Genomic DNA, 22509 nt, shown 5'->3' on the forward strand with positions numbered 1-22509 from the left:
TAAACATTTTATTGCATTAGTTAATTTACATGTCTGTAAGTGTCTTGAACCCAGAGAGCATGTTTATTTTCTGTATCCCCCTTACCCAGCACAGTGCCTGGAATGCAGTAGGCATCCAGTGAATATTTGCTGAAGGAATAAATGGCAGTAGGCTTCTATTTCCAGTAGACTGGATTTCATGAACAGCCCCTTTAATGAAAACAACCAAAAATGTCTAATAAAATATAAATATTATCTTTATAAACATATTGCCAAAATGGCAGAAAAGTAAGGAATCTGCAAAAGCCAAAAACAAAGTGAAAGGAGAAATCATAAAAATTAGTGAGGTGTAGAGCCAGCTTTTACCTAAGGATAGTTACCTTGAGCTGTCATTCAGATAGCTTCACGGAATGCCAAAAGATAAAGCCAAGTTCAACTTAATTGGAAAGTCTAACAGGAGATCACTCTCTAATGGGTGTTAAACCTCATGAAGGGGTAATATAAAGGAGATAACAAAGAAACTTGTCTTTGACTTTGTCACTAGACAGAAGGAGGAAAATGTTCCTTTGAAAATTCATAACCACAAGCCAGCATTCATGCAGATTTATAATCTGAATTTATAGTACTTACGTGGTCTAAGATATCAACTTTAATTTTTTTTTTTAAGATTTTATTTATTTATTTGTCAGAGAGAGAGAATGAATACAAGCAGGGGGAGCAGCAGGCTGAAGTAGAAGCAGGCTCCCTGCCAAACAAGGAGCCCGATATGAGACTCAGTCCCAGGACCCTGGGATCATGACCTGAGCCAAAGGCAGATGCTTAACCAGCTGAGATACCCAGGCATCCATAAATACCAGATTTAGAATTTAACTTAAAATAGCCCCAAATCAGTAGTGACAGCAGATAATTGGCAAAGTCAATAAATACTCTTTCTGGAGGTGCAAAAATTTAACCCTAGCTCAGAGATTTTCCACAGATGTGAAATTCTAAGGAATATAGGCTTACAGTAAAAAAAAAAAAGAAAGAAAGAAAGAAAGAAAGATTGAGGAGCAAAAAAGTGGAAAATATATAGGTAGGTCTCAGTGAACAAATGCTGTAATGCTGTCTCATGAGGTACAAATATATAGAGAGAGTTCAAATATATATCTTCTAGAATGGAGTAAAAAATGGAGGAGTGTAAGTGTAATTAAATATTTTGAGGAGGCGAGTAAAGTTAAAGCTTAATATTAGACTTTGATAAATTAAGGGCTTATATTTTAATTTATAACATTTAAAAGAAAAGAAAAAAGATATATCTCTCAAATCAATATAAGAGGAAAGTGAGACAATATGAAAATACTGAAATAATCCAAAGGAAAGCAAGGAAAGAGAGAAAAAGGAACATAGAAGCAGATGAGACAAGTAGAAAACAAAAGAAAATGGAGTTAAACCTAAATATATCTAAATGGGCTGAGTGCTCCATTTTTGTCTAGATTAGTAGACTGGATTAAAATCTTAAAAATCCATATGGAGCAACCTAGGTGTTCATCAATAGATGAATGAATAAATAAGATGTGGTATATATACATCATGGAATATTACTCAGCCATAAAAAAGAATGAGCTCTTGCCATTTGTGACAACGCGGATGGACCTAGAGGCATTATGCAAAGTGAAGTAAGTCAGACAGAGAAGCACAAATACCCTGACTTCACTTATATGTGGAATCTAAAAACAAAACAAACAAAATGAACAACAACAACAACAGAAAGAAACCGTAAATCTAGACACAAACTGGTGGTTGCCAGAGGGGAGAAGGGTAGGGAGTTGAGGAAAATGGATAAAGAGGAGTGGGAACTACAGGCTTCCAGTTGTAGAATGAGTGAGTCATGGGGATAAAAAGTCATGGGGAATATAGTCCACGGTATTGCACTGGAGTCATATGGCGACGGAGGGTAGCTGTACTTGTGGTGAGCATAGTATAACTTCTAGAACTGTAGAATCATTACATTGTATATATACCTGAAACCAATATAACATTGTGTGTCAACTATGCTTCAATAAAAAATTTTTAAAAAGTAGGAAAAAAATTCCAAAACCAGGATCCAATTATATCTTATTTATAAGAGACTTACCTACATCATAAGAATATAAAAAGTTAGAGAACAGAAATATTGGGGGAAAAAAATCACACAAACACTGACAAAATAAAGGTGCATAGCTATGTTAATATAAAGTAAAATAGATCATTTTTATTTTTTTAAGATTTTATTTATTTATTTGACTGAGAGAGACAGCAGAGCAGGAACACAAGCAGAGAGAGTGGGAGAGGGAGAAGCAGGCTTCCTGCTGTGCAGGGACACCCCCCCCAATATGGGGCTCGATCCCAGGACCCTGGGATCACCCTGAGCCAAAGGCAGATGCTTAATGACTGAGCCACCCAGGTGCCCCAAAATAGATCTTTAAAGGCAAAAAGCTTTAGTAGATATAAAGAGGGCCACATCAAAATGATGCAGTTTAGTTAACATATATTCATATATATGTTTATACACATAAATACATATGTGTATATAATAATATGTCTTCAAAATAAATAAAGCAAAATTGATAGGAGTGCAAGGAGAAATAGCAAATTCACAAACATATTGGGCAATATTAACACACTCCTCTCAGTAATTGATGGGACAAGTAGACCAAAAAATTTCAGTATGGGTATAAAAGATTTAAACAACATGATGAACAAATTTGACTTAATATATAGTTATAGAACGTTGTACCCAACAACTGCAAAATGCCACTCTTTTCAAGAACACAGGGAACATTTACAAAAGTTGATCTTCTGTTATTTCAATAAATCTCAAAGTCTCAGTATAATCAACTGATTTAAATCATTCAATGCAGAAAGAAATCTAATACAAAAATATAACTAGAAATCTATATGTTTGGAAATTAAGAAATACATGTCTAAAATAATCTATTTTTCAGAGAAGATATCATTGATAATTAGGAAAGCTTTTTGAATTTACTGATTAAGAACAAATATATATCAAAATTTGTGGTACAGTTAAAATAGTACTTAGAGGGATATTTGTTTATTTAAATACACATTAGAGAAAAGGAAAGGTTGAAAATTAATGAGCTAGGAATGTACTTAAGCTAGGAAAAAGGATAGAAGGAATGAAAGAGCAGAAAATTAATAAGATAGCTATGATAGAATAAGTAAACTCAAATGTTTGGTAAAAATTGATAAACTCTGGGGCACCTGGGTGGCTCAGTGGGTTAAAGACTCTGCCTTCGGCTCAGGTCATGATCCCAGAGTCCTAGGATAGAACCCCACATCAGGCTCTCTGCTCTGTGGGAGCCTGCTTCCCCTTCTCTCTCTCCCTACCTCTCTGCCTACTTGTGATCTCTGTCTGTCAAATAAATAAAATATTTTTTAAAAAAATTAAAAAAGAAATTGATAAACTCTGGCAAAGCTGATCAAGAAAAGAAACAGCATGGGGCGCTTGAGTGGCTCAGTTGGTTAAGTGTCTGCCTTCAGCTGAGGTCATGATCCAAGGGTTCTGGAATCAAGCCCCACATCAGGCTATCTGCTCAGCAGGGAACCTGCTTCTCCCTCTTCTGCTGCCCCTGCTTGTGCTCTGTCCCTCTTTCTGTGTCAAATAAATAAATAAAATCTTGAAAAGAAAAATAGCGCAAATATACAATACACAATGTCAGGACAGAAAGGGGGACATTACTTAAGATGCTGTATACTTTGAAAAACTTCATGCCTAAGAATGTAAACATTTACATGGAAAGGAAAAATCTGTACAAAAATACAAACAGAATTGGGTTTGGGTGGCTCAGTTGGTTGAGCATTGACTCTTGATCTTGGCTCAGATCGTGATCTCAGGGTTATGAGATCGAGCCCCACATTGGGCTCCATGCTCAGCAGGGAGTCTGCTTGAGATTCTTTTTCCCTCTCCCCCTGCCCCTCCCACTTGTGCTGTTTCTTTCCCTCTCTCTAAAATAAATAAATAAAATCCTAAAAAAAAAATACAAAAGAGAATATATCCAAGAAGTGAAAGGAGAAGAAGAAACAAAAAGCCTCTAAGTAGTTCAATCATTGTTAAAGAAATCCAATCAGTAATTTGAAATTTTTCTGCAAAGAAAACTCCAGGCTCAGATGACAAAATAAGGATTCTGTAGAACATTTAAAACAGTGATTCTCAAAATGTGGTTCCCCAGACCAGCAGCATCAGCTTCATCTGGAAACCTGTTAAAAATGCAAATTATCAGGTCCACCACAGCCTTACTGAATCCCAAACTTGGAGTGGGGCTTGGCAATCTGTGTTCATCAGGCCCTCTGGTGATTCTGATATAGGAAATGTTGGAGCTGTCTGATTTAAAAATAGCTTCTATTTTCACAAACTCTTTCAAAGAATAGAAAAAGAGGCCACATTTTAAACTTCATATATGACATTATTTTATCTTTGAAATTAAAACTTGATAATACAAAAACTAATGCAACCCAATTTCATTCATGAACAATTACAAATATGCTAAGCAGAATTCTATCAAATAATACAGTGAATTGGGATCACTCCAGGAGTGCAAGGATGATTTAACATTAGAAAGTCAATTAGTGTAATTTGTCATACTAATAGTGTGTTTGCGAAGTCATGAAACAGAATAAGTATCTTTTAAAACAGTGTATTACCTGTTTCCAAATAATATGATCACTAACCCATCCAGCAAAGTACCTCTAAATTTGAAGCAACGATTTCAATTGTTAATCTGGAAAAAGTATAATAAATACACTCCAGAATGACCCGACCATCTGGAAAAGTCTGGATTTTAGCAGAACACTTTTGAATAGTGAAAAATCTTCAAGTCATAAAGGAATTAATCTCTTAATGGAATTTCAGTAGCTATATCAAGATGTGGGTAAAATGAAAAAAAAAAAAAAAAAATCACAAGGTGCGTGTATCCAGAAGGGTTAGTGCAATACATTCTTCCAGGCCATTTTAAATGATTTGTCTTTCTAATCCACCAATGTATTTTTGATCTACCTTTATTGTTGTAGTAATACAAAACAGCTCTATGACTTAGAAAGGGAAAAGGACTTCTCTCTATTCCACGGTATATTACGGACTTGGAAACAAATAAAATCCCTTCGACAACGACAAGGGTTTACAAGCACCTCAGTAAAGTTACAGTTCCGAAGGTGAGTGGCTGCTCTATTCGTTCTTGTAGGGCTCCTGAAGAACTGCCCACAAATAACTGGGAATTCAGAGTAACTGGGAGAAAATCCAGAAGCTAGACTGCTATTTGATGTAGTCAACAAAGGACTTGTATCTTGAATATATGAAAAACTCTTATAACTTAGTAAGACAACTGGATTTTTTTAAAATATTTTTTATTTATTTGACAGAGAGAGAGAGAGAGAGGTCACAAGTAGGCAGAGAGGCAGGCAGAGAGAGAGGAGGAAGCAAGCTCCCTGCCCAGCAGAGAGCCCGACGCAGGGCTCGATCCCAGGACCCAGCCTGGGATCATGACCTGAGCCGAAGGCAGAGGCTTTAACCCATTGAGCCACCCAGGTGCCCCACAACTGGATTTTTAAAATGGGCAAAAGATTTGAACAGATACTTCTCTAAAGAAGGCCCATGGATGGCAAATGCACACATGAAAAGATATTCAGCATCATATCCTGTCAATAGAGAGAGGTCAATTAAAACCACAATGTGAATATACTATACACCGTTTAGAATGGCAAATATCCATAACAAAATGGAATTTAAAAGACAATAACAAATACTGACAAGGGTGCTGAGCAGCAGGAGCTCTGATGGGAATGCAAATGCTGCAGCCCTTTGAAAGCAGTATGGCACTTCCTTACAAAGCTGCACAGACCCTGCAGTCAAACTCCTAGCTGAGACTTACAGTCATAGAAACATGGTTAGTGGAGGAGATGGTTACAATTAAAAACTGTACTTTTTAATCACTTAAGCTATTTGTGAACTGTTGTGGGAATAACTGGTTCCCTCTCCATGGTTCATATCTTTTTTCAATACTGTAAGAGGGGTGCCTGGGTGGCTCAGTGGGTTAAGCCTCTGCCTTTGGCTCAGGTCATGATCCCAGAATCCTGGGATCGAGCCCTGCATCGAGCCCTGCATCGAGCCCTGCATCGAGCCCTGCATCGAGCCCTGCATTGAGCTCTGCGTCGAGCTCTCTGCTCAGCAGGGAGCCTGCTTCCCCCTCCCCCTCTGCCTGCTGCTCTGCCTACTTGTGCTCTCTATTTCTGTCAAATGAATCAATAAAATCTTAAAAAAAAAAAGAGGTTAAGAGGTTAGTGTAACTTCAGCCTATTAAGAAAGACATTTACTTTGTTGATTTTTCTTTCTGCTGCAGTGGTTTTTTTTTTTTTTTTTAAAGATTTTATTTATTTATTTGACAGACAGAGATCACAAGTAGGTAGAGAGAGAGAGGAGGAAGAAGGCTCCCCACAGAGCAGAGAGCCCGATGTGGGGCTCGATCCCAGGACCCTGGGATCGTGACCTGAGCTGAAGGCAGAGGCTTTAACCTACTGAGCCACCCAGGTACCTCTCTGCTGCAGTGGTTTTAGTGAAAGTGCTTCTGACAATTTCTAAACCTACCCAATGTGAAACTTTATTGTAGAGTCCTGAATTCATGTAAACTTGCTTCCTTCCCTCCACATCTTTAAACCAATCTGATACGCACATGCACTCTGAACCCCTGAGCAGAAAAGGAGAGCCACAGATGCCATAAGCTTGTCCAGAACAGTAGCTCTGGACCAGTACTGCCTGCTCAACACCCACTCTTATTCTCACTACTATCATCCTTGGGTAGTAAAATTATTTGTTGTAGCTATTGGTCGTGTGTGTATGTGTGTGTGTTAGCAACACCAAAACCAAATCTCAAATACGTCTACTATTTCTTCTTTGAATAATTATATTTATTATTAATTAGGATAAAAATGAATAAATGCAATGAACAAAACCAAGAAGAACTGTTAGCAATGTCTGAGGCTGAGAAGGAAACTGAAGGAAAAGCACTTAAGAATGGGGAAAAACAGGAGGTATTTATATTACAAAATAACATTCAACTCCTCTTAACTGGTTATAATGTTTAATTGTTTGGTAAAGTAGGAAATCTTGGTATTTGTAACAGTTACCCAACAAAATGACACACATAAAAAATAAAAGTTTAATTTTAAGAATAGTTGTCTTAAGCAGTGAACTTAGATTGTAAATTATGTATTTATATTTTGGTTTCTAGAGCTTCTCATATTTAGCTTCAGAACTTGGAGAAAGAGATATTGAAAGAATAAAGCCAATTACCTTGATGCCACATCTTTCTTTCACTGCAGAATTAACAAACTTATCCAGGTGTTCACTGTAAGCATTTTAAAGGATGATTTCTCTATTATAGGTTGTCTATTACATTGTTTTAATAAAGTGAGTACCATATGCTTGGCACTTTACTAAGTTTTTAAACATATTTACACATTTAATTGCAAGTATAGCTCTGTGGTATTATCCTTATCTTAGGGATGGGGTAATTAGACTTATGGAAGGGTAAGTTGCCCAGGGTCACACTTCTAATTCATGACTGAGGTAGAACATAAACCCATTTGGTTTGATGATTGTTTTTTGTTCGCTATGACAGTAATTTTTGTTCAGGTGTAGATAGGAGATAAAGCCACTGTAAAAAAAAAAAAAAGATTATGTGGTTGCCCTTGATTATTAAGGGGAACTGTTGCTTTCATAAAAACTATTCTGTATCTGAAGGATCCTCTGGGCAATTTTCTACTTTGTAATGAACATCTTCCATTCCCAATTGTGACTTTTTCCTTGAGCTGTTTTCTCCCTATTCCTAGAACATTCACACAAAAACAGATCAAATATAGATCCCCATTTCTTCCATCTCTGGGCCCATGGATCTCATCTCCTTTAAAGAGGATATGGCAGCTTTAGAACCCTGAACTAAGTTCAGCTTTTCAACATCTCTGTCCCATGGGACCCTTTGTAACAATTCATCTTTGAGTATTGTGAATGTGTATCATTTAGGAGGGTAATAAATGTCCAACAAATATCCCTATTTATGAAATGATTGAATGGATGATTACATTTAAAATGAACCTAAAGAGTAGCAGACACAAAGTCACAATTACCGCTACCCTCTTTCTAACCAGCAAAGTGCAGCAGTGGAGGAACGCTTTATTTGTTCTACACCTACTTCCAAAGAGGACCCGAGATGATTATTATGTAAGACATGCATACAAAAGGACCATCTAAATGAGGATAAGAAAACATGAGCCATAAAATGGAAGTTAGAAGTAAAGAGGGGAGGGTGCCTGGGTGGCTCAATGGGTTAAGCCTCTGTCTTCGGCTCAGGTCATGATCTCAGGGTCCTGGGATCGAGCCCCACCATCGGTCTCTCTGCTTAGCAGGGAACCTGCTTCCTCCTCTCTCTCTCTCTGCCTGCCTCTCTGCCTACTTGTGATCTCTCTGTGTCAAATAAATAAATAAAATCTTTTTTAAAATACTTTTAAAAAAGAAGTAAAGAGGGGAAAGAGAAAGAGGAATAAACAGTGGAAGTCAAGGCAAAGTGGGATGTGTTCTGTCTTTTCAAAGCTATTGCTATTATGGGGTCTCGCTGTCATTATCCATTTGAAAGGTACAGTTGAATAACAATATTTTCTCTGGAGAAGAATATACTGATGTCAAGGATAGAGATGAAGGGAACACAGGGACTAAGGATGAATTATAAAGAGATTACAGGTGACAAAAAAGGCAAGATTTCCTGAGGATAAATATAATCCTGAATTAATGAGTTTTCATAATCGGTTCATGAGGTCATTATTAAAACTACTTTCAGAGGGCAACATAAAGGGGAAGTGTACTTAAGATATTTCTCTAAAGTTAATTGAGAAGATGCTTAGAAGAGGCCAACAGGGAGATAGGAAAAATAAGTAATCTTTTGTCTCCTAACCCTCTGAAAAGGTTATATGGGTACATATGGGCACCAGGAGATCCTGGACCCATAGGACAATTAGGGTGAAGAACAGAAGGGCATGTTATGTTTCAACCTAGAGCTTATCTTCCAACCAGTCTTCTTCCTTCTGAAAAAGAGAAGTCCAAACATCATTTGGTCAGTTGCGTTACAGCTGAGAGGATATTCAATAAATGCTGGGTGAATGAACAAATGAATGAATGGCTGGCAGACTCTTTAGGAGTTTCATATCACTTAAGGCATCAGTTTATTTCCCGGCGAGTGTTTCATAGGAGCCCAGGGAATCTGGCTTGCCTCTCTGATCCTTGCGGTTAGAGAAAGAATGTCCTGGAGGAAAACAGTGTACTATCTAAGGCCTAAAGGGATTTATAAAGACCTTAAAGAGGACACAACAAGCCTGTTGACTGAGAGCCACCTCAACGAGGTTATTGAAGATATGGCATATTTCTTTTAGGAGTGTGTCTTTCTTCTAGAAGTTAGAAAATATTTTTGAATTTTTAAATCAAGTTCCCCCACCCCCATTCCTAAGTCCCTCAGTTCCCTCCTCTTATAAGACATCTTATGGGGGCGCCTGGATGGCTCAGTGGGTTAAAGCCTCTGCCTTCAGCTCAGATCATGATCCCAGGGTCCTGGGATCGAGCCCCACATCAGGGGCTCTCTGCTCAGTGGGGAGCCTGCTCCCTCCTCTCTCTCTCTGCCTACCTCTCTGCCTACTTGTGATCTCTGTCTGTCAAATAAATAAATAAAATCTTAAAAAAAAAAAGACATCTTGTGATGAGTAAGTACCATAATCTCTTCAAGTTTCAATTTAGTGAAATAAATAACTGAGTGATTTATATAGTACCTTGATTTTAGTCCCTTATCTATTTTTGAGTAAATATCTTTAAAAAAAAAAAAACATTTGAGTAGGAGAGGCTTTTATCCACACATAGGCAAGCGTTATTGAGATTAAAGATGACATTTGTCCTCTAAAATGGTCATACTTTAACATGCCTAGATGCATTTTGAAAAGAACATTATGTTGCATCCATTTTGCTTTTCAGAGATCCTTTAAAGATTTATTTAATTTTTAGGCATGAACAAAAAAGGAGAGCCAAAATTCAGAAGCTTAAATATTTCATTAAAATACTATACAACAATAAACAGGTTTCTTGTACTTCAGTATCTCCTCTTCAGTTTGATTTTAAAGTCATATTTCAGCAAATTTTCAATATTCAGTTGATATACTGGCCTGAAACAATTTGCTTGGAGGTATGCCATCATCATTTACTTTTGTATCTTATTTTATGCCATACATAATTTTTAGCTTCTTGTTAGTTACTGTTACATGTGGCAAGTAATTTCTATTTAAAGATGACGGATCTTTATGGGTAGGCAAACTATTTATAAATAATGTATTTATAACTCAGCAATAGTCTTGTATGCTACAAGTACAAAATTATTTGATTTGTGGCTTTCTAAATACTTCCATTCTTTCCTGCTAAAATTCCTCTCAACCCTGGATGTGCAGCACTACTATTCATTTGCTCATGAGATGGAAGAGGGTTATTTAAACTATAATGTGTAACATAGCTATTGTCGGTATTGAATGATTTCTCCAAATTGTCTCAACCCTGACTTAGTGATTTCAGTGTGTTGCTGAATTGTATGTGTGTATGTGGTTTCATTCATTCATTCATTCATTCATCTATTTATGTTTTGGATCCCTTTAAGAATCTGATGAAAGAACATACACACACAAGACTCCTGATCCCTTTCCAAAGACCCAGCCTAAGAACCCCTGCACTAAATGGAGAAGAAAATAGGACAATGGGAAAAAATTAGAAACATTAAAGTAGTCTAGATAAGAAGTCTTGATGGCTAACATAGGGGTTAAACTTGCAACTAGACCTGAAAGGAAAGTTAGGAGGGAATAAAGATTTTTGTATGTGAACATCGAGTGAGCTTTGGGGAGTGAGGAGAGAATTATGATTATAAATCTAAATTAAAGGTATTTTTACAATACCTAAAATAATTTTTTTCTATCCCCGATGAGAGGCTACATTCATTTTGTTCATCTATACTTCAAGTTTCTATCATCTTAAAATGTACCTCTGTTGAAACTTCTATTTAAAAAATACACTGAATATAGTTTCCTACTGTACCTAAAATAAATTGTGAACAATCCAGCCAGTTGAAGTATAAAACTTGCCTCCACCCCCAAGTAGATAAATGTGTATTTCAAATTCTTCATCATCCTACAACTTAGAACATGATTTTAGCAAACTAAGAGTCAGGGAAAGAAAGGAATCTAGCTGGGATTAAAGTGCACCATGAGCAACTGAAAATGTTGCAAAATAAATCTAAATGGCCTAACCTAACAGATTCTGACCTACATTTTGAATTTACTTCTTATCATTCCCTTTATTCATTTTTCACTTGAGCCAAACTGAATTGCTTGGGTTTCCCCCCCGCATACATCCTTGCAATTTCCTACTTCTGAGCTTTTGAATATTCTAGTTCTCCCACTTACAAGGTCCATCTTCATTCTTGACACTCCATCCCAGCTACACAGTGATTTTTGAGAGCTGCTCTCAGGGGACAAGGCTCTCCCAGGAGACTTCACTCATGAAGGTGGAATTCTCTACCTTCACCTTTACTATCCAGGGTCTGGCCTCCAGCCCTGCAGTCCCAGAAACTGGATTTGACAGTCCATAAGAATATGTCTATATCCCCTAAACAAATCACAAGGCTGATCTGTAAAATAAAAAATGCCAGTGTAACATTTGGATATAGTCATCAGTATAGTTATGCCTCTTTTCACTTACCTAGTTTACTGATTTGCAGTAGGAAATTTCTTTCATAGGCCTGAACATGCTGTAAGCCCATTAGCTATAACCCCTACATACCTTTCTGTGTTAAGGATGCCTTTGTCAAGGAACTAGTGTGCTGACTTCTAGTCACTCTTACAGGGACAATATTTAGATGAGCAAAAAAATATTTGCTTCTTTGACTTTCCTTTTGCTCTGCTTTTTTGGTTAATTAACCATCCTTTTGATTGACACATTCTTACCTTTCAGGAAGCATTTTTTTTTCCTCCTTGATTTTCTTCTTCTTTGAGCACGTCACTATTTTCCCAAATACTGACAACACAGTATAGGTCAAAATAAGATTTTTGTTTAAAAAAAAAAATTATGTTTGGGCATCTGGGTGGCTCAGTTGGTTAAGCCACTGCCTTTGGCTCAGGTCATGATCCTGGAGTCCTGGGATCGAGTCCTGCATCAGGCTCCCAGCTCCCCGGGGAGTCTGCTTCTCCCTCTAATCGTCTCCCCTCTTGTGCTCTCTCTCAAATAAATAAATAAAATCGTTTTAAAAATTAGATTTGTAGTTACGGCAGTGATGGAATGGTAGTAGAAAGGACAGTATACAGAATCAGAAGACCTGGGTTTAGTACCCAGTGGACATCTATGGAGCTGTCCACTCAACCCCTCCCTTTCTCCTTCTTCTGCGACTCTTTCTCCCTCCCCTACCTCCCACAGTTTGTTTAACTTGTCCTCTGATTCTATGAACCAATGAATCTCCCTTTTCCTAAGCAATTCAACCTGCATTTCTACCATTTATAATAAAAACTAATGTAGTTTCATATACTCAACAGCTGCATTTATAAAATTGGAAAATAATGCCTATTTCCTAATCATTTGTATCAGGCTTAAATGAGATAAAGAACTTTAAAAATGCTATGCAAAAGTAAGGTTTTTGAGTATTATGTTATATGTACCTCTATGCTCAGAACTCTCTTTGTAATCCTTTAATTCAACTCATTTTCTCTGAAACAAGTAAAAGGCATTATTTTTAAGGACTTATGATTATCTCCTTTCTCATAATCATATGGATGAAATGCTCTAGAGAAATACCTATTTTATATGCTAGTATTTTTTTAAAAAGAATAAAAATGTGTTGAGGGTTCTCATTTTAGCTCCCCACCCCCCATTTTATACTTTCAATGAGCCATCAGTTGTTTCTTTTATATTTAGGTTTATGAGATAAGTAAAAGAACAAGTTTACTGGCAAAACTATATTTACCTTTACCTAACAACACAGAGGTGAAAAGTAAAACTGTTTTGGAATATGTAGAATTTAGCTCTGATGAGCTGGTCATACCTGCGTGTGGAGAAGTAGGAAGCAGTAAGTTTATTTAACATGTCCCCCTCCCACCTTCATTCTCTTCATGAGTTCTATATCCTACCTAACTCTGGGTCATTTATGTGAGTCAAGAGTGCTCTGTTTACACTATTAGCTTTAAAGTGTATTAAATTCTCCTTTCAGATGTTAAACTAAAATTTTAAAAACTGTCTTGAATCAGATCTTTGAAAAATCTGGAATTTAGAATTGGCACCTGTGCTTTTCCTAAATCACCTGAGACAAGAGCAGTACACTCTCTGGAACAGGAGCTCCTGTGAGCAATGAGGAGAGAGAAGGAAATAAGTAGGCAAAAAAGCCTGGGAAGGACAGGAATAAGAAAGGAATGTAGTTTGCTTAGAGTCCAGCTGAAGTGAGAAAATAGGGTTGTGGGAACCCAGGAGAAAAGACTTAGGGCAAAAAATTTAGGGAGCAACCAGGAACTCAGAAGAAGTTTCAAGGAGTATTGTTAGGCTCTCTGGAGAATGAGAAAGAAAATGGGTAGAGGGGGGAAGACTCAGGACTGTAGGGAAAGGGGACAGAGTAGTAGCTGGCCTCCAGTTCTGTCCTTTCCTGCTGGAAGCCACTTCCAGAAAGAATGGTTAATGATGCTTCTAGTAGTAAGAAGAGGATAATAGAGGGGCTCATCCCTAGGTCTTCAGATCAGTATTTTTTCTCTGTTTTGTAGTCTGTTTGAAGTAGTCTGCCTTGAGGTACCTTTGATGGAAAATGAGGGAGGGTTCTAAGATTAGAGCCTGATGTCACCACAGAACAGCCTGGGGTTCCACAAGTAAATCGGGGGAGGGGGGGCTTCTACAATGTGTCACACTCTACGCTTTAATAAAAATTCATGTTTTAATACTTTTTATAAACAGATGTGCCTTTTCTTCTTGAGGGAAATGAAACTGAAGAAATTTGTCTTTTGACGTCAGGAAAACTGAGCTACTCTCTATCGTGGGCTTTAGACGAAAATGGTATTCCTCTGACACCCATGTCACAGTCGTCAAGATCTGCTTACTGCAGGTAATAAACTTTTATGCTAGACAAATAATGCCATTCCTCAACAAAGCATCACACAGAAACCTGTGTCTGTAAAAGAGAAAACTCTAGCAATGGCAAGAGTAGTCTAGTTTATTTGGACTACTTATTTTTATTTGGATTCATATGTAAGTGAATGTATCTCTTTAACGCTTAGGTTTATAGTTATATGGATGGTGGGAGAGGCCGTTCCATAGGTCTTGCAGGCAGAGGCCAAGACCCCCAAGGATTTTATCTCTGGATCCTTGGTATATCCCAACCTTTCTGGATTATGAAAGAACCATTTATGCATTATCAATTTGCTAGAAGAAAAATCCTAGAAATCTTATTCTATGCCCTAGGACTTCTTAGAGAAATTGGGATTAATATCTAGATCATACCACAAGTAGGATTACTAGAATTAACTACAATAAAAAAATCTATAAAAAGGTAATATTGCTTTATATATTGAGCTGTGTTTGAATAAAACAGTAAATATAAAAAGCCAAGTAGATTCCCTCATTTCAAAATGATGATAACAGAAAGATGTTTCCTCCTCCCGATCTAAACACATGTATATTTTTTTCTAACATTGTTGTACCCAACTATATGACATTATGGAAAAGTCAGAACTATGGGAACAGTAGAACATCAGTAGTTGCCAGACATTAGGAAGAAACAAGGATGGATAGGCAGGGCACACACGATTTTTAGGGCAGTGAAACTCCTGTCTCTATGATACTATAATTGTAGATAAATGTCATTACATTTTGTCAAAACGCATAGAGTATACATCACCAAGAGTAAAGCCTAATGTAAACTATGGACCTTGAGTGATAAAATGATGTGTCAGTCATTGATTGTAACAAATGCAACTCTTTTATTGCAATAAATGTAATAAATTATAATTCTGGTACCAGATATTGATAGTAGAGGAGATTGCATGTTTTGGGGGGGAGGGGACATAAGGAAACTGTGCACTTTCTGATCAGTCTTGCTCTGAATCTGAAACTGCTCTAAAAAAAAGTATTTTTAGAATAATATTTTTAAATTTTTATTTTTTTTTTAATTTTATTTATTTATTTGACAGACAGAGATCACAAGTAGGCAGAGAGGCAGGCAGAGAGAGAGGGGGAAGCAGGCTCCCTGCTGAGCAGAGCGCCCGATGTGGGGCTCAATCCCAGGACCCCGAGATCATGACCTGAGCTGAAGGCAGAGGCTTTAACCCACTGAGCCACCCAGGTGCCCTAATTTTTTTAAATTTAAAACATTGCTATAAATAACTTGGATTAAACAGGAAATCACAACTGAAATTAGAGACTGTTTTATAAATAAGAGTGAGAACACTATGTATAAAGTCAGTGGCATATGTCCAGAGTCATAGTAAGAGTTCATAAATGATTTTCTTGGGAATAGTTTTAGAGAAAAACAAACAGTGTCAGTAGCACTCAGCAACTGATGTTGAGAAGGCTGAGGTTGTGGATGTGGATTATTTTCCTTTTTTATTTTATTTTTATTTTTTTTATAATTTTTTAATTTTTTAATAGACATATAATGTATTATTAGCCCCAGGGGTACAGGTCTGTGAATTGCCAGGTTTACACACTTCACAGAGTAAGGGCCTATTTAGCCAGAGTGATTCCATCTGGTTAAACAGTGATTTTGTTGTTTATGCAGTAAAACTTAAACTGACACCCCCCCCCCGCCCCCCGCCGCAGTAGAATATGGCCGACCAGTCCCTGATAACAGAGCCCAAATACAAGGGTGGTCAGGTCAGGTGGAGGTAAAGAGCCCGAATGCAGGGATGAGTCGGGCCAGGTGGAGACATCCAATCAGTAAAGTGAGCATACTGTCTCCCTAGCTACCAAGGAGTGTGGGCCCCGCCTTTTGGGCGGCAATCCTGACCAAGGTGATAAGCTAGTTCAAATAGCTACTATGGGGTGAATTGTAATTCAACTGGCCACCTGTGTGTGACCTAGCATGATTGTGCCGCTTTCTCTGCGTGTTACAATCTCATTGGCCACCTGTGTGTGGCCAGGTTCAACCACATGGCCTTTGCTCTATAAAAGTTAGTCGGCAAGGCAGGGGGGTGTCGCCGTCTCTGTAAGAGGCAACCCTGACCAGACGGTTTGATTCTCAATGCTTGGCACGAAATAAAGCTTTGCTTGACCTTCGCTTTGTATCAGTCTTGTTCCTTTGACCATGGATCCAACAACAGGACTCACCATAGCACATACCCCTCCTCCAATGTCCATAACCCCACCACCCTCTCCCTACTCCTTTTTTATTTTTAAAACTGAAGTTTTAAGTTTTGAAAAGAGGCTTTAAAATAAGACAGACAATAGAATCAAAGTATAAGTTTCTTGAAAATTGGGACAATTTTTATCTTCTTAGAATAAATGATGAAATCCATAGAAAAAGAGCCAGAATGTATTAGAAAGAATATGTGATCCTTCAGAGTCAAGAAGATATTGAACCAGAATATAAGTGATAGCTTGGCTCTAGAGAAGAGGAAATCTCTTCAAATCAGAGAAGGAAACGGAAATTGCTGTGTAGACAGGAACATAATTTTGATGATGTCCTTGTTTTGCTAAGGAAACAAGGTCATCTTCTTAGAGACCTGAATAATAGCATTTTAGAGAAAAGTGGACAGTTAATAAAGGTAATCCATTTTGGAGTTAGTGAATAAGATTTTAATACTCTGAACCATTATATGCTTGTATTTCTTCGTTTTTCCCTAGCATCATCCCCACTCGGGCTATTCCCAATCTTTGCCTCCTTATACTATTCTTTTTTTTTTTTTTTTTACTTTTTGGAGTCAAATATTTATTCTTCTTATCTAAAGCTAACTTGTATATAGGTAATTTGGAACTTTCCTTTGTCTTATTTAGGATCCTAAGGACTTATTTATATCCTTTTCTTACATTATCTTTTAACTCTTCCATTTCCCTAAGATGTTAGTCTTTTAATTTCAAGAAGCCTTCTTTGTTTTAAAAACAAAGAAAAACCCAAGCATTTGATTAAACCCTGAAAACCTGTCTTGGCTGTTTTTTCTGTCCAAGTCCTCACTTGTGTAGTCTACTGATCTATGTACAAGGCCTCCATTTTTCATTCACACATTCCTTCCCTAACTTAACCCATTTATTCCTGAATACTACCAGTGACCTTCTGGCCATAGTCACTGGCCTGTCCTCATCATTTTGCTTCTTGAAGTCTTTTCTCTCATGGCTTCTATGATGCTGCAGTTAGCAGTTCTCAGGTTTACAAAAGATGAAAAGCAGTTCTGTTAAAGATTGGAACAGATGACAGATTTCAAGAGGCAGTGAATTGCAAGAGGTTTCAAAGTCCAGAGCACTCTCTCTTTTTTTTTTTAAAGATTTTATTTATTTATCTGACAGATCACAAGTAGGCAGAGAGGAAGGCAGAGAGAAAGGAGGAAGCAGGCTCCCCACTGGGCAGAGCCCTATGCGGGGCTCGATCCCAGGATCCTGGGAGCCGAAAGCAGAGGCTTTAACCCACTGAGCCACCCAGGCACCCCCACAGCACTCTAAAGAAGTTAGCTTGGGGATGCCTGGTTAGCTCAGTGGGTTGAGCGTCTGCCTTCGACTGGGGTCATAATCCCAGGGTCCTGGTGATGTAGGTGAGGTTTAGTGATGAAGTCCAGAGCCCATGACCAAGAAAGAATTCTTGAGACATCTTTGGTGCAAAATGGTGATTTATTAAAGCACAGGACAGGGGCGCCTGGGTGGCTCAGTGGGTTAAGCCGCTGCCTTCGGCTGGGGTCATGATCTCAGAGTCCTGGGATCGAGCCCCGCATCGGGCTCTCTGCTCAGCAGGGAGCCTGCTTCCTCCTCTCTCTCTGTCTGCCTCTCTGCCTGCTTGTGATCTCTCTGTCAAATAAATAAATAAAATCTTAAAAAAAAAAAAAAGCACAGGACAGGACCTATGGGCAAAAAGAGCTGCTGCCCTAGGATTGTGAGGGGTGGCAGGTTCTTTACGATGGGGTTGGGGGAGAAAAGGAAAAAGGGAGGTTTCAATAGAACTTTCATATGTTAAAGTGGACCTACAAGATACCTGATACCAGAGGCCTTGCCATTGGCAGTGTCATTTTCCCCTTCTTAGCAAGGTATTAACATTAAGATAGTTGGGAGATTCCTAAAGAATGTCACCTATGTCCCACCCAGCCTTTGCTTTGTCCTCAGCCAGCCTTCTGGTCCCTCATCACTGGGATGGAGTCTTGCATCAGTCTCTCTGCTCAGCAGGGGGCCTGCTTCTCCCTCTCCCTCTGTCTGCTGCTCCCCCTGCTTGTGCTCTTTCCCTCTCTGTCAAATAAATAAATAAAATCTTAAAAAGAAGTAGAAGAAGAAGTTAACTTGAAGTAAAACTTTACAATTGGGACATCTGTGATCAAAGTGGTTGGTTCCAGAACTCTGCTCTACAGTTGTGGGCACTCAAAGGCTGGTGCTGAGCAGAGGTTCCAGGAACCTGGGATGGGTGCTCCAAAAGGCAAGGCTGACTTGGGGTGTCAGAGCATGGAGTTCTCCTTTGGAGCAGGGAGCTCTGAATGAAAGTATTCATGTACTTTCTGATTTACTCATTCACTTATTCATTCATCAATGAGCTGGAAATGAAGCAATAAACCAAAAGATCTTGGAATACTTTAATATCACATTGAGCACACTTCTCAAATCTCAATGATTATAGTCCAGAGTTTTCACTTAACACATTTTTAAAATATAGAAGTTTTTCTTATGCTCTCTAGTTAATGAAATTTTCTGACATGGTTAATTGACTTTTTGTGTTTGCACCTCTTTATCTTCTACACCTTCATTCTACATGTACTTTTCTTGATGAAAATCTGCACCTTTACTAATTCTTTCAGTCAGTTTCTGTGGCTAGCAAATTTGTTTAGTTTTTGTGTATCTGAAAATATCTTTATTTTGTCCTCATTCTTGAATAATAGTTTGGGTATAAAATCTGAGGTTGATACTTATTTTCCCCTTGACACTTTGAAGCTATGATTGCATAATCTTCTGGGATTTATCATTCTTATTTAAAAGTCGCCATGTTGGTGTTTTATAGACAGTCTGTCTTTCCTCCCTAATAACCTTACCTTTTTTTTTTTCTTAATTCATAGAGACAGAAAGCCAGTAGTTGGGAGTAGAGAGGAATGGGGAGTTGTTGTTTAACAGTTTCTTTTTGGAATGATAAAAATTCTGGAAATAGGTAGTGATGGTGGTTGTACAACACTGTGAGTATACTTAATGCTACTGAATTGTGTTACTTGCTTGGCATTTGGTTGTGGAGAAGGGAGTACAGGGGACAAAGGGATTTTGGCATAGCCCACAGCTGAACACCTATATGGACGGCTGGAGGAATTATTGTAGCAAAGGCAGGAGATGTGCTGAGGTCTTTATTACTCTCCCTGAGGAAGAAATCATGGGAGTACATTGAAATCCAATCACAACTTTTTAATTTTAAGGCTGTAACTGGATAAGTTTCTCTCCCTAATCTATTAATTAACATGTAAGCTTTGCCTCAGCCTTTGTGACCTAGGCTAGCACTCTTCCTATGAAAAGGAATATTTCTTACATGATGGTATAAGAATTCAGATCTCAGGCCCTAGAGATCTCTTCTGACAAAGATATCAAAACAGTTCAAATATAAGGACAGAAGTAGGAATTAAAAAAAGAATACTCATACTTCACCTATTTGTAATTTTGCTTATATTCACAAGATATTTTTCTCTATGTTAGTGTGTTAAGGAATGTAAATGCAAGAGGGGTTCCTGGAATTCCATGGCTCATTAATGCACAGAAGCTTTTTGAGTGGGCAAAGGAAGTAAAAATTGATCCAAATAATCCAGAATATTCTGATCTAATGGAATTTATTATGGTAAGTTATGGCAAGTATCAATACTGTATATTCTATTTCCTAAGCTCTACCCCCTTATACTTCATAGTTTGCTGTATATTTTTCTAGGCACCAGGAGGCATATAAAGATAACTCTGAGGACAGATACGATTTTCAACCAGTTTTACAGTATTGTAAAGACAATTAGAAATTCAACAACTGAAATAATTGCTACTTAGGCTTGATGGTTGGTACTCTGCCATTGCTTTGCAGCCTGCAGTACATCCTATAGGCTAACCTTCAGGCAAGCATCTCTTGTACAACTACTGAGTACCCATAGTATTCTAGATGCCAGGGCTATAGAGATGATCTATAGACACACTCCTACCCTCAAAGACTCTGTTCACTGCTTCTGTCCTTTCTTACAACCACCTGAACTGCTTTGCATTCCTCAAACATGCATTCTTCATGCATTTATTCATGTCATTCCCTCTGCCTAGAAGGGCACCCTAGGTGGCTATCTTACCTACCATGCAAGTCTGATGAAGGTCCACTGATAACCTCAGTTAGATGTGGGCCCTTCTTTCCATTCCTTCCTGTTAATTTTTTCTTTCTCTTTATAACTTCTATGACTCTGATATCATTCTGCCTTTTACTGTAGTTTTTCATTCTGTGTTTTATCTTTCCTTGTAGAACTACAGCGAATAAATCTTTGATAGCTAGCACTTTTCCTTGCATGGACCATGTCTGCACATTTGCATTTATTGAGTAAAACAATGCATAGATTATTGCAGTTAAGCTTCCCTAAATCAGAGCTTCCCAGGTAAGGTGCTCTGTTGATTACAGGTATACAGAAATATTGATCCTTTACCAGCATTTATGGCAAAGAGATATGAATAGGTCTCATCTTTTAACCCAGTGTGCAATATAAATATTCTCATTTTTCATATCTGTTATGACCAGGAAAAGATTGGCAAGCCATGGAGGCTGGATTCTATTTTTTCTTTTCTTTTTTTTTTTCCAGATTCTATCTCTGTATAGAGTCATTGCTCCATTTCCTTCCTATATGGCAACTCTAACATCTAGCAGTTGAAGGGAAAAAAGTGTTTTGAAATGATTCTCAAATTTAAAAAAATTAATATTTTAAGTAAAAACTCTATTATTTATGTTTTATAGTACATGAAACATAAAGGACAGGACATTCCAAAATATTTTCGTCTGGAACAGTTGCAAGATGAATTTAACTTTGTTTCTGAAGAAGAAATGAAAAAGAGTAAACGTTTCCAGCTACTGCAACTTAGAAATGCCGGTCAGTTAGACATTTTCCTTCTGCAGCAAATACCCCTTTACGACAAGGATATTCCAGATTTAGTCCTTCAGGTATGTGATTTCTATTTGAATATTGTTTATTGTATGATAAATTAATAATTTTTGCTGCTTTAAATCTATCTTAATTTTTCCTTTTTTTTAACAAATAAGTTTGTATTAAAAACCTATTTTAAAAATAGGTTACAATAGACTTATTTAAATTTTGTTATTATCTATAAGAAAAACATGGATAAACTCTTCAATATTTGTCTTCATTTTATTCTGGACTGAAAGTAAATTGCAATAAGCCACTTAATATTAAATAAAAGTTGTTTTAAAAAATAGTGTGTGTTTGTTATTGTTGTTGCCACATAGCCATCCTTTAGCTTGTATACCTTAACTTAGAGGATACACAAACAAAACTATACAGGACTCATTACATTTAAAACTCAAGGACATTCATATTCTGAACCAAATGGACTGTCTGGAGACTCTCTTTGGTGTGGCTCAGAGGTAAAAGGGGAAAGGCAAATTAATGATTTTTCAATGACAATATCTTAGCACCACCAGTCAGTACATTTGACTATTATCATCATCTAACGATAGGATTTGCAGATAATTCATGACTTTCACAAACAAGAGTGAGTAGAAATATATGTAATCACAAACTAACCAATTGGTATTTGGCTTCAGGTTTAATTATGGTCAATCTCCTGTTCTGAGACCTTAGGAGCTTCAGTTAGCAAACTATAGGGGGAAGGCCTTAGAATAGCTTAGAATAGCTAGAAAGTTACTCTTTCCTCCTGCTGCTTCTCTCAGTGATTGGGTTTACTTCTACAGTTACATAAACTGTGACAGGTAGAGCACAAGGCTCAGGATAATCCGGAATATAACCTCATAAAACAGGAACTGTTTCTGCTCTTGAAACTAGGAGCTTTCCTTATCTTTTTTTTTTTTTTAAAGATTTTATTTATTTATTTGACAGAGAGAGAAAGATCACAAGTAGGCAGAGAGGCAGGTGGGGGGTGGGAAAACAGGCTCCCCCGCTGAGCAGAGAGCCTGTTGCTGGGCTCAATCCCGGGACCCCGAGACCACGACCCAAGCCGAAGGCAGAGGCTTAACCCACTGAGCCATCCAGGTGCCCGGGAGCTTTCCTTATCTTATTTGAACTATTCAGAGAACAGAAAAGCAGGGAAAG

The 22509-nt window shown here is 37.7% G+C and overlaps 1 protein-coding gene across 5 annotated transcripts in view; it reads left to right on the forward strand.

Moving 5' to 3' along the window:
* CC2D2B (coiled-coil and C2 domain containing 2B) overlaps positions 1-22509 on the forward strand; it is a 106596-nt gene that overhangs the window by 34247 nt on the left and 49840 nt on the right. For all 5 annotated transcript variants that reach the window (XM_047702018.1, XM_047702015.1, XM_047702016.1 and 2 more), the window contains 8 exons: positions 5026-5166; positions 6930-7038; positions 7239-7357; positions 10049-10226; positions 12989-13139; positions 14009-14156; positions 19907-20045; positions 21180-21383. In XM_047702018.1, coding sequence (XP_047557974.1) covers positions 5026-5166; positions 6930-7038; positions 7239-7357; positions 10049-10226; positions 12989-13139; positions 14009-14156; positions 19907-20045; positions 21180-21383 — 1189 coding nt within the window. The remainder of the gene's footprint in view (positions 1-5025; positions 5167-6929; positions 7039-7238; positions 7358-10048; positions 10227-12988; positions 13140-14008; positions 14157-19906; positions 20046-21179; positions 21384-22509) is intronic.

This window comes from Lutra lutra, chromosome 14 (assembly GCF_902655055.1).
Source record: "Lutra lutra chromosome 14, mLutLut1.2, whole genome shotgun sequence".
In the NCBI taxonomy this organism is placed as follows: Eukaryota; Metazoa; Chordata; class Mammalia; order Carnivora; family Mustelidae; genus Lutra; species Lutra lutra.